At 27.8% G+C, this 13,499-nt stretch overlaps 1 protein-coding gene across 3 annotated transcripts; it reads right to left on the bottom strand.

The window, feature by feature from the left end:
- Positions 1-664: 664 nt before the first annotated feature.
- LOC107012272 (protein NRT1/ PTR FAMILY 1.2-like) lies at positions 665-5,598 on the bottom strand. Of its 3 annotated transcripts, none has more exons than XM_015212068.2 (4): positions 5,275-5,598; positions 4,985-5,202; positions 2,416-2,451; positions 665-2,261 (listed from the first exon to the last, which is right to left on the bottom strand). In XM_015212068.2, exons 1-4 carry the CDS (start codon positions 5,399-5,401, stop codon positions 840-842), a joined length of 1,803 nt encoding a protein of 600 aa, XP_015067554.1. In that variant the 5' UTR covers positions 5,402-5,598; the 3' UTR covers positions 665-839. The 3 variants fall into 3 exon arrangements, with proteins under 3 accessions (XP_015067554.1, XP_015067556.1, XP_015067555.1); XM_015212070.2 differs by having other exon boundaries at positions 5,382-5,597; XM_015212069.2 differs by lacking the exon at positions 2,416-2,451 and having other exon boundaries at positions 5,275-5,597.
- Positions 5,599-13,499: the final 7,901 nt, after the last annotated feature.

The following is a 13,499-nucleotide window of genomic DNA, read 5'->3' as shown; positions in this document are numbered from 1 at the left end:
CATCATGATGTCTTTCGCTTTTTAACCTATATCGGTTGGAGGAAAAAGGTTCATTGTTTTCTTTTTTTTCAGGGACCAATGCTGATATTATGATCGGTGGATACAAGTTATCAGCATTAGAAGTTGAAGCAGTTCTGTTAGAGGTTGTTGTTTATCCATCTACTATAATATAAACTACTCTCTGAAATTCCCATCGCATTTAGACTTTTTTCCTGAGAATTATCTTTCTGAAAGAAAACAAAAAGAAGTCTCAGTGCCAAACATTTGATTTTGAATAAAGACATTTCTGTTCCACAACATTCGGCTATATCAGATTGTTGTGTGTTAGGATTACCTGAGAAAGACTATGGTGAAGTGGTGTATGCAATTGTTTTTCCTAACTCTAGCTGAGTTCAGAAGAAAACAAGCTGAGGAATTGAAGCCTGCACTAAGCTTGTCCCTTATAAGGTATTTCTCCTTGTTTTCTGAATTAATTTGACACAAAATCTTTATGCAAGAACTAACTAACTTCATGCAAAATAGTTAATTTTATGAAATAAACACTTTATACATATATATATGTCTGTAAGGCAGCATCAAGTTTGCGATATATTTTAGCTTCAACTTAAAAGTTGTTAATTTCTCTTATATATGTTTTGATTTAATCTTTATAGTACAAAGAAAGTCGAATAATATATGTACATTCTAATTTATTATTTACAATACAAACATTTTATCAAGTTTTTTGAGGTGAATGATAACGCACATTCCCAGAAACTAGTTAAATAAATGTAATAAGCATACTTGTCAAATCATCCTGAATTTTTTGGGGCCCAAAAGAACGAATTTGGCAAAACTAATCAGTCATCATCATCACTAAGCTCCATCATTTTGATAGTGATGTCAACTTCAACAGAGGTTCCATAATGCCAGCAACAAGCCACAAAATAAATCAGATTGAAAGCTGTCAATAGAGCAAGAAACCAGTAGTAATACTCATAGTGTCCCTTGTTGATATTGCTTGAAACCCAACTTTCTTTCCCTTCTCCTTTGGTGTACTTATCCGCAGCACTCAAAATCACACTTGCTAAAAGACTTGCCACTGCCATTCCCAATCCTAAAAGAGCTGATGCAATACTTGACATACTCCTTGGTAACTCCGAATAATAGAACTCTGTGGAGCCGATCGAGCTGAATGCCTCTGCTATCCCATTTAAACAGTTTGGTATTATGAGCCACAATGCTGACATCTCCACCAAACCCTGCGAGTTGTTCAACAGCCCTTGATAGATTGCTTTTCTTCGTCGAACATGTTCAATAATACCAGAGACTACCATGGACATGCAAGAGACAAATATGCCAATTCCCATTCTGACTATAGGTTTTAGACGAACTGGTCTTCCTTTTATCTTTGATGCCAATGGAAGCATCACTCGGTCATAGAGAAAAACCCAAATTGTTAATGCAATCATCATAAACATCCCAAATGATCCTGCTGGAATTTCAAACCCTTTAGTTAGATGTCTATCCATGGATTGAGCTTGTAATAAAGGGAATGAACTTTGGCTCATGTTTATTGATATCATGATCCCCGTTGACCACAATGGCAAGACTCTAATGAGGGCTTTTAGCTCCTCAACTTGCTCCACTGTGCAAAGGTTCCATGGATTGGCTGCAACTCCATTTGGCTTAACATCTTCAGGTCTTTTAATGATGCAAGCTTTGTTTAAGAATCTCAATTTCTCCGTTGGCACTTGATGTCCTGAACCATTCTTGTGATGATAATCAGAGTTCTGATTGGGGTAATGTAGTTCCCTATTCTTGCAGGCAACGACAATTACTTGTATAAAGCTGGCAAACACATTTGAGCGAACCTTTGGCTTGATATAAAATGGAGAGGCAAGGTAGAAAGACAGAGCGGATAAGAACATGAGGATGGCAGGAACTCCAAAACCTACTTTCCACCCCAGTCTGTCTTGTAGGTAAACGATGCCCGTCAGGGCAATCAAAACAGAAGCTACGCATAAAGTATAATACCAGGTAAAGAAGCTCTCCATCATCTTATACTTGTTGGGATTATTATCTCCCTTGTCTAACTGGTTAGCACCAAATGCTAAAGAAGACGATCTTATACCTCCAGCACCAATTGACATGAGCAGAAATGAGAAAACCAAGAGCATGTATTGTGATGTCGTTGTAGATTTACAAGCCTGTCCTGATTGATTACAAGGCGGAGGCCTTGCTCTCGGAATCATTGCTGTTAACCACAACACTACAGTTCCCTGTAACAACAGGGCATTCAAGTGTTAAAATTAGGTAAGTTCCTCTTGTCTTATGGGAATAGTCACATATACTGTATAGTTAACACGTCCAACTGAACCTATTTTCCGGGTGCACACTTGCAAAAAGACACTGGAATTACTAACAAATACTTACCATCGGCCAAGCTTCCGTGGTTGATTTTACAGTGACCTATAAATCATACAGATCACTCAGACAAAGCTAACTTTATCATTGCTCAAATGTTCCCTTTACTAATTAAAAAAGTGGTGGTTTAATTAGTTATCTTAGAAATAAATATTTGTAGCAGCAATTAGGATAATAAGGACAGTACTATTTTCATAACTTAACCACCATTGGATCCTCTGACTGTAATAACGCATGCTGATAATTATAATGTCACAAATCACGATTAGGAAATTCTAAATCAGTATACTCTCCTCTCTCTTTATTTGCTTGTTCAGTTTTAGCTTGACACATCTATTAAAAAAATAATAATTGACATAATAAATTTATCATTTTACGCTTATTAATTAATCGAATTCCAAAGTTAGTTTACTCATTGAAAAGGTTTTATCTTTCTAAAAAACATTAACTCTCTAAATAAATTGTGAGTATAATAGAAAAAAAATATTTTTTTCTGACTTATCAAAAATAAAAAATAAAAAGTTAAAATTGAACAAGTTAAAACAGGTGAATTATAAAATAAAATTAGCATTTTCTTCAGAAATATATTATAATTCAATTAGAAAAGTTCTTAAAAAGAACACTTCTAATGAAGTAAAAAAAAGATCAATAAAGATTGTCATCATAAAGGACAAAACTAACGCATCTTCTAATAATTTATTTAAAGTAGACAAGTTGTGGTTCCATAATATTAAATCCCATAAAAACACTTATAAAACTGTTAATGAAAATTTGTAGCTCATTTGGATGGAGTGTTAAAGTATATGAGATTTTTCGATAAATTTTAGTAGGTCATTTCTAATAAAAATTAAGCTTATTTTCAAAAGCATTAATAAAATCAGAATAGCACAAGGAGCACATTTTCATTATGCGTAATCTTTCTTTAACTGATAAACTATCTTAATAAATATTAAAATTAGTGGGAGATTGTTGATTTTTCATTTTAATATTAGTATTTTATGTATTAATTTGCTTATAATGGAGTACAAAGATGCCGCATTTCCAATCTTCTTGGTTGCTATTCTTTTTAACCGTTAGTGGGCTATTATTGATCGTGAGTTAGCCCTCATTTATTGTTGTAAGTAGAGGTGTCAAAAATGAATTTAAATATAGGTATTCGCTTAATTTGTTCAGAATTCAAAGGTGGGGTTTAAGATAATTTGATTGGGTTCAATCTTAACACATTCAAGCTTAATCAATTTGAAGAGAATTGTCAATTGAGCCAATTCAATTTCTAATTTCAATCCGTTTAAAACTTGTTATGAAGATATGTTTCTATACTGAAGGTATGAATTATTATCTATTTAATATCTTTTAGAGTTTATCTATCAATTTGCTAGTTTTTATCAAAAAAATCTTGAGTGAAAATTCAAATTGTGATTATAAAAGTTAAATATCAATATAGTAAATTATTGAGATTAATCGAGTCAAATTGGGTGCGTCAAGACCCAATCCGTTTTTTAGCCCATTTGAGTCCAACCCATTTGAACCAAAAGTAAACTTGGGCGGGTCAAGACCCAACCCCGATATCTATTAAACCCATTTTAGTATTTCCAATTTCAAGTCAACCAGCACATTTGACACCCCTAGTTGTAACTTGTAACGTAGGGCGGTAGTTTCTTATTCGCGTTGGTGACCATTACTTCTCCTTCATTCGTTCTTTATTCTCATTCTTCATTTTTTCATTATACCTTGTAATTTTGATAACTTTGAGGCTATTTATCTTCACTACTTACTACCTTATTATCTTCATATTCATTACTTAAAGACTCCCTCATAAAAAATATAGAGTGCATAAAGTTAGTCAAAAATAGAGTTCTTATTAGTTAAAGTAATATGTTCTTTTTGTAGAGTTTTGAACTTAACTCTTGTTAAGAATTTGTTGAGTTAAACTTTGAGATTATGAAGTTGTATCTAGGAGGAGACAAGTCAAGAAGGACTATTATCGGACCAGTAAAAAATGTGTTATAGTCGGCTTGAATCTTTTTAAAGAGATCGAGATATTCGTGTCTCAGCTAGAAAGATTTTTATTTCTTTATTTTATTTTCAATTGTAATTTGTAATCTTGTAATTTTCACGAATATTTTATTTTTATTTATATTCTTCATTTGTAATTTTTTATTTTTAAAATCGACATGTGTAATTTTAGTGAAGAAAAATACGAATTTTACGAACGAACATTATTTTTTTTTTAAAAAAAAGATAATTCTTTTTGAGAGTTATTTCTGTATTTTGTGTATGAAAAATATCCGACAAAATTTTGTTAGTTTTCATTTAAAGAATCGTTGACATCCCCACAAAGTTTGTCGAGTTTTAACATTTTTTTAGTGATGTTACGAGTCTCTTTTTCGAATTGAGTTACATTAAAAGATAAAAGTGAGTATTACGTCATTCAGAAAACTTTCATCAATTTATTTTTATGCAAAAATATAGAGATAATCTCAAAAAATAATATTATTATTTCAAAAAAAATGTTAATTTTTATTTTTTTTTTATTTATAAGATGAAATAAGAACGTATAAGTGAAAAGTTATATTACCATGAAACTGAAGATGGAACCAAGGCCAATAGTGAGGAACCGACCTAAATATGAATCAGCAACAACAGCTCCAACAATAGGCAAAAAATTGGTAGCAGCTGACCAGAAAAATAGAAGATTTTGAGTTGTAGTAATGTCCATCCTGTATTCTCTCATCAGATAAAATGTCATATTTGGTAAAAGCCCATAGCTCGCCACACTCTCCAGTGCTTCATTTGCTGTAACAATTCAAAAATAAAACTTAACTTAATTACAAAACACAACAAAAAATATTTGAAATAGTTCAGTACCTATGATAAAAGGAATGGTAATTAATCCACCCTTTTTTCTACTTTTAATTGGAATCAGAGAAGAATTTTGCTTCTCTGAATCCTCCATTTGAGATAGAGGAACATACTCTGCCATCTCTTCCTTCATCTTCTCACTTACTGGAGATTAGCAAACAAGAGGAATTGAGGATCAAAGGAGAAATAAAATGGAGGAAAATGATTAAAATTTGTTTGGTTCTACAGACAAAATAATAATGGGGTAGAAGCACCTGCATTTTATCAAATGCAAGAAAAAAGGCATGTATCAATATATGTAACTCCTATCAGGGGTCATGAGGTGACACCTAATAGTCCTATGATTAAATAATATTTCCTCGGTTTAACTTTAACATTCCACATTATATGTTTAAGATTACAAAATTAGAGGGCATTTTGATATATTTGACATAAATTTAATTTAGAACTGCAAGATTAAAAATTCTTCTTTTTTTTCTTGAACTTCGTTCCAAGTCAAACTAGGCTATCCTTTTTTAAACGGAGGAAGTAATGTAACTTAATTTGTCGTCTACTTAGTAAGTTTGAGATAACTTATTTCGAGATTAATAATTAATATCAAAATAAGTTATCCTTTTACTTGGATGGTGTAGTGATCTCGAGATGACTTTGTATGCAATAAATTTTAAAGTGATAGAAAATAAATTAAAATCACAAAAAAAAGAAGAAACATAATTTTATTCATCAAGATTGCAGGTGAAATTTCGTTTATCCCTTAATTCTTTTCTCATATGATGTTTCTCCATAATTCGTGGGTTGTTTGTGACGTATTTCTCGACTTAGGATTTTGACTTGATCTACATAATTTGCGGATGATTTGGACTTGATCTACATAATTTGCAGGTCGTTATTGGCGAATTTCTCAAGCTAGAATTATTTGGACTTCATCTACATACTTCGAGGGCCGTTAGTTGCGTATTTCTCAAATTAGTATGATTTGGATAGTTGCGTATTTCTCAAATTAGTATGATTTGGACTTGATATTCATAAATTGATGGGCGTTAGTGACGTATTTAATATGATTTGAATTTGATATCTTTATGAATATTCGATGAGTTTGTAAAATATGAGATATTTGCAATTTCTTTATGAAATTTTTGAGATTTCGATTTCTTTATGAAATTTTTGAGATGCCTTTTTAAAGAAATGTAGTACCATTTATATAGAGGTAATGAATTAGGGTTTAGAGTTGAGTAGCCTCCAAGAATTCTAATTGAAATTGAACACACCTTGTAGAGTCTCAACTCAACTTGAACACGTCTTGTAGGGTCTTACAAAAATTCAAAATCTACTAACTTATCTCGGAATACAATAAATAAATGACAAAAGTATCTCTTTAAAACTCTTTTCATACATCAATATTTTCACATTCGTGATGGATATTTTTGTAAACATATAAATCATTTTTAAAATTTATGTAAGATATATTATTTTAAATATAATAATTAAATACTTCGTAAAAAATAATCTCGCATAAGTGATTAATCTCATCATAATCTATCTCTTCGTAACTAATCTCATCTATATCTCTTCTTATCTAGTATTATAGCTTAAGTCATATGTTACCCCTTAAAATTGTCCTCATATTTTAGTTATACACCTTAACTTAGCTTATATCTATTGAACACTTCAATTTTAATAAATTTCTATCTATTAAACACAAAATGAAAATATGTTCAAATACAAATGTGGGCGTCTCAAACACAAATACATAACAAGATAGATCAATAAAATAATGACACACGACAATTAAAAAAAAATTAAAAGAAAAAAAATATTTTCAATCAACCCCCCTGCCCCTTCTTCTTCGTCAAAATCTGCTACTCTTTCAAAGACTTTCACCCATTATGGCTTTATTTTCTATCCGCTAATAATCATTTATCATCATAATTATATATAAAAACAACGACGCTTTTTGCCTAAGAAAATAACCAATTTGTATTAGTTTTATCAGAAAAAATGAAATTTTACTAGAATATTTGGAAAAAAAAAGTAAAAGCAAAAGAAGAATATATAAGGGTGAGAGAAAGAGAGAGACCTGCAGTGAAGAAGATTTATTTTTTATTTTTTATTTTTTATTTTTTATTTTTTATTTTTCTCTTTTTAATATTGTTTAAGTGTATAAGCTGGAAAATAAAAAAATTATTTTTAATTGCTATACGTACTCAACGAGTATGGAATACACTTTTTTTTTCATTATATTAACATTTTGTGTCTAAGAAGAAGGATTCATAAACAAATAAAGTGTTCTATAGGTTCGAGCAGGGGTGCCAAATGGGCAGGTTAAGTTGAAATTGGAGATATTAAAATGAATAAATCGATAGCTCAAGTTTATTTTATGCTCAAATGGGCTTAAAACGGATTGAGTCTTGACCCGCCTATTTGATCCGATTGATTTTAATAATTTTAACATATTGATATTTTATAATCACAATACAAATTTCCGCTCAAGATTTTTTTTTAAAAAAAAGTAAAGAATGGATAGATAAATCCTAAAAATGTTAAATAGATAATAATTCATACATTTAATATAGGAACATATCTTTGTAAAAAGTTTTTAAAATGATTAAAATTGGAGATTGAATTGAACTCAATTGAGGACTCTCTTAAAATGATTTAGGCTTGAATGAGTTGAGATTGTAGCAAATTCAAATTATTTTGAGTCCCAACCATTAAAATTTTGGAGTAGGGTTCATTTTTGACACACTAAGTACAAACTTTAGTTGAGATGTCCAAATAAAATGTACATTCAACTTTAAGTAGGCATCGATAACTTAAACCTAGTATTATATTAGATTAGATACTATGGCATGACATTTATAAAATTAAGAGGGTTAACCAAATCTCTTTCTGATTTTTAAATATTTTAAATTATTGAGTATTGTAATTTATAGTACTTTTAAAGTAATATGTTCGTCTTTATTTATGTGATACATATAAAAATTTGAGACTCAAACAAAGTTATAATATTTTAAATTGTTAATTTTATCATTTATAATGCATTTTACGTTTATTCCAAATAATTAATATTAACTATCTTTCATGATTTAATTGGCATAAGTAATATTTCAAAAGTTAACTAATTTTTCAATCAAATATTTGAAGTTATTAATAATGTATTGTACTCATTATTATAATTGATGAAAATTAATTAGTTAGGACTTTTTCTCAACCCCACATGGCCATTAATGAAAAGAAAAAATAATATGCAACTACCATTCAAGACATCACGAAATTCAATTTGCCTACAAATTTAACAAATTCCAAAACAATCTCTTTAATCTAAGCTTCTCTCATTTTTTCTTTAAGATAAGATATATATATATATATAAAAATATACCTATACTTATAAGAATTAAGAAAATGAAATCCCCTCTTAACCCCTACTAATAATATACAAGTGGGATAATTAGACCGGTCATGCTCTGACATGTTTATTTGACATTTCTTCTATATTCAATTTTTTTTCTTTTGTTTTAATTTATTTATTTTATATTTAAATTTTTTTATATATTTAAAAAATTATATAAAAAATGTTATAAATTATGACTGACAATTGAAAATATTTATTTTTTAAAAAAATACATTAAATCAATTGTTTATAAAAAAAATTGATTGATTCATAAAAATCTATTTATATCACATAAAATAGAATAAAATAAGTAAATATATATTATTTGATTTTGAAAATTATATATCTGATTGACTCTTGAAATTCTTTACGTGATACATTCACATGAGACAAGAGAAGCGACAAATTCTACAATAAGAATCCAAATCATTCATTGCAAGGCTTCACTCCAGAATAAAGGAAAACAAAATAACAGAATTGGATTGTATAAAAGAGAACCTTCAAACGAAGCTTCTTTGTTGTAAAAAAAAGAATAACGACAACTATAGGATAATACTCCTTCATCCAATGGAAGCATCACTTGGTCATATAGAAAAACCCAAACTAGAGGTGCTGTGAACCACAACACTAGTCAGGAGCGGTTCAAGCATATTAGTAGTCAAAGTAAAAATTAGACGGGGCCTTAAACTTGAATTGTTAAAAACTTTTATATAATTGATTTCTTCTAGTTTGCAATTGATAATATAATCATTCTTATTTAAAATTATTTTTTATGAGATATAGTACTCCAAATATGTTAAATTTCTTCTAATAATTCTTTCGTTTTCATATAGAGTTCACTTTTTCTACAAATAGTATTCAATATTTGTTAAAAAATAATAACTTATAACCTATTATTATTAAAAATGAGGCCCCTTAAATTTGAAGGCTTAAGACACATATCTTTTTTTTAGTACTGTCAAGCCACCCCCGACACTAGTGTTCCGTGCAACAACAGGGCATTCAAGTGTTAAAATTAGGTAAGTTCCTCTTGTATTATGGGAATAGCCACATATACTGTATAGTTAATTAACAGGACCAACTCATGAACCCATTTTTTGGGTGCACACTTGCAAAAAATCAACGGATCAGACAAATGGATGACTTTATCATTGCTCCAAAGTTTCTTTACTAATTAAAAAATGGTGTTTAATTAGTTGCTATTTAGAAATTAATATTTGTAGCAGTAATTAGGATCAGACAAATGGATGACTTTATCATTTCTCCAAAGTTCCTATACTTATTAAAAAATGGTGTTTAATTAATTGCTATTTAGAAATTAATATTTGTAGCAGCAATTAGGATGATAAGGACATTACTATTTTTCAAAACTTAATACTGGATCCTCTGACTGTAATAACCCAAGCTGAAAATTATAATATTTGTTACGAATCACGATTAGAAAGTTCTAAACTAGTATACGCCTTTGTTTCTACTACGTGTTCAATTTTGACTTGGTACAACTATTAAGAAGATAATAAATTATATAGTAAATTTACCATTTTATCACGATTAATTGATTAAATTCCAAATTAAGTTACTCATTAAAGAGATTTTATCTTTTTCAAAAACATTAAGATTTCGTTTGGTACAGAGATAAATATGAAATTAGTATAGTAATGAATACTTGAAGTCGTACTTTTAAGAATCAGTAAATCATGAACTTGAAATTGTAAATGAATCTATTTTAAGTTGTACTATTTAGAAGAGGAAATACGGAGGAGCTTAAGGTCAAGTTTCTTGATTTACAAAGAGAGGAATTAAGAGCCCGTTTGGATGGACTTAAAAAAAATAGTTTTTAAAAAGTATTTCTGAAAGTGCTGGAACTTATTTTTAAAAGGAATAATTGTAGAGAATAGCAAACTAATAATTTAAATTAAATGAAATAACTACCGTTTCAGTTATTTCCTTTAATAAGCAAAATCTCAGTCACTTTGCTATTACATGGCTCCACTGATTTGTATAAATTATTAAAAAATAAAATAGAACTGACGTTTTTTTCTCTTCCTCTTATACAATCTCTTCTCCTATTTTCTTCAATTTCTTCCAAATCTTCTCTCCAAATTCAATTTTAAATTTCAAATTTCTCCAGCACGTCTTCGTCGTTTTTCAAAATTACTTCTAAAATTTTAGGTACCGTCAAAACCCTTAATTTTTTTTCACTTTTTCTATACTATTTTTTCACATAAGTTCATAATTCATATAGATTTTGGATTTAAACAATGGATGTCCAATATCCATCGAAGAGATTCACAAGAGATATTTCATTGGATGTCGAAAATAATGTTGAATATCCATCGTTTTCCTTGGGTCTAACTCAGGATTTTGGGGAGATTTCAGGTTCAATGTCCAAATCGAATACAATGCAAGAGATCAGATCCAAATTGAGGAATGACCCAATTAGATTTCTGTGAATGGGGTATCAAAGATAAGGCTGATGTTGTTGCTGGGTCAAGTAAGAAAAGGAAAGATAAAACTGACGTTTATACAGAACACATGATAAATTTGAAGTTGTTGTTTCTGGGTCGTTGGAGCATGCTAATGTATATGTATAATCATTTATGTATAGGTTACAATTTTATGTTATTTTTTTATTTTTTATGTCATTCATGTCTTCTACTGCTTGCTTATACAATTGTGGTTGTATAAATGTATAATATTAGTGGTAATTGTGTAAGTTCATTTAACCATACAAATTTGCTCACACTTATACACATACATAAATTGATATACTTCACTATACATACTATGTAACAATTATACATTTTGAATTTATTTGTATAAGTATAATATCAATAATATTACCTTGACTTTTTGTTCTGCTTGTGCGCTTTTACCTTTTACTTTCGAAATTCATGAAATCGCTCTATTTGAGTTACATATGTTTTGACTTTACTGATTTTCATACTTGTGTTTAATGTAGGAGAAGCACCGTAGGTTATGAATTTGAAAGATTGTGTTCCGTCAGATTGATTACTAAAACTTTTTGTGTTGATTCATCTCTTCTACTGCTTTATTATACAATTATGGGTGTATAAATGTATATATTAGTAGCTACTATATAATATTTTCTTAATTATACACATTTTCTCACACTTATACACATTCATAAATTTGTTTGTTTTTCATTATACATACTATGTAACAATTATACATTAGAAAATATTTATATAAGTATAATATCAATAATTATTGTCTTTCTAGTGGTACAACAATGTATCTATATGAATTATATAAATATTTATACAATTGAAATTACCGTTTCTAATGAAACAGAATGTGTATGACTTCAAAGATTTTTTTTTTGTTTTTTATATAATGAAATTAGCTTCATTTCTATTTATATTTTTTAAACAATCAAAATATGTATAAAAAAAGGGAGGACTAGCGAATATACAAAAAAAAAAAAGTTCATAGCAAACAAAATTTTTGCCATGGAGTGCAATTTTAAAAGTTTGCTATAGCATAAATAACAATTTTTTATTTGCTATACATAAAAAATTGCTCTTTTTAAAGTAAGTAGATATGTGTTTGAATAAAAGTGCTGAAGTTAAAAAAGAGTTGTTGATGTGTTTGGCAAATAAGTGCTGGTAAACATTTTTTTTAATTAAAATGTTTGAAATACCCTTAAAAGTTGTTAACATGATAAAAGTTGATTAATTTAATAATAATAATAATAATAATATATAATATGTAATAATAATAAATAATATGAAAATAATAATAATAATAAAATGATATGAAAATATATAATAATAATAATATATAATATTAATAATAATATATAAAAATAAAATAAATAAATAATAATAATAATATATGATAATAATAATAATAATAATAAATAATAATAAAAATCATAAGAAAATAATATGAAAATAATAATAATATAATAATAATGATATATAATATATAATAATAATAATAGTAAAGAATGATAAAATAAATAATAAAAATAATAAAAATAATAAAATAATAATAATAAAGAATAATAAAATAAATAATAATAATAATAAATTAATAAAAATTTAATAATACTAATATTATAATAATAATAATAAAATTAAATGATAATAATAATAAACAATAATAATAATAATAATATGATAAAAATAAAAATAAAAATAAAAGAATTAAGGGTAAAAATGTAATATACACGGTCAACATAAAATGACTTTTAAGTTGAAAAAAAAAAACAACTTCACCTAGCTTTTAACTCTTGGCTTAAAATAAGTCATTTTTTACTTAAACAAGTTACTTTGATATTTGTCAAACACTCTAATAAGTCAAAAACTGACTTTTAAGTCAATTTGACAAGCTTTTAAGTCGATCCAAACAGGCTCTAAGTTTCTTTCGTTCAAGCATCATTGCCTATCACAAAGTTGGCTCCACCTACTTTCGTGCACTCTTCTTCAATTAGAACTGATCGGTTTGTCATCTGATATTTTATTTGTTTGATTTATTTTTATTTTTAAGATTTTTCTTTTAGAAAATTATCAAAAATAAATTTTAAAATTCAAATTTTTTATTAGAATTGAGCAACATATATTATTGGAAAATTATGTAAATATATGCTAAAATATAGTACTAAAAATTTGATCAACTCTCATAATTTCATATATATTGCATAATTGTAATTGAGTGAGAAATATATATTATTTAAAAGTTACGTTAAATTATATATTAAAATATAAATAAATTTTGAAATTTTATAGTTACATAAATTGGAATAAAGTGACTAAATGAGTAATATATATTATCTAAAATTATGTTAACAATATTATGAATCACTCACATAAAT

The sequence above is a fragment of the Solanum pennellii genome, chromosome 3 (genome assembly GCF_001406875.1).
Source record: "Solanum pennellii chromosome 3, SPENNV200".
In the NCBI taxonomy this organism is placed as follows: Eukaryota; Viridiplantae; Streptophyta; class Magnoliopsida; order Solanales; family Solanaceae; genus Solanum; species Solanum pennellii.
The sequence above is the reverse complement of the archived record's forward strand: the minus strand, read 5'-3'. Positions and strand labels throughout refer to the sequence as shown.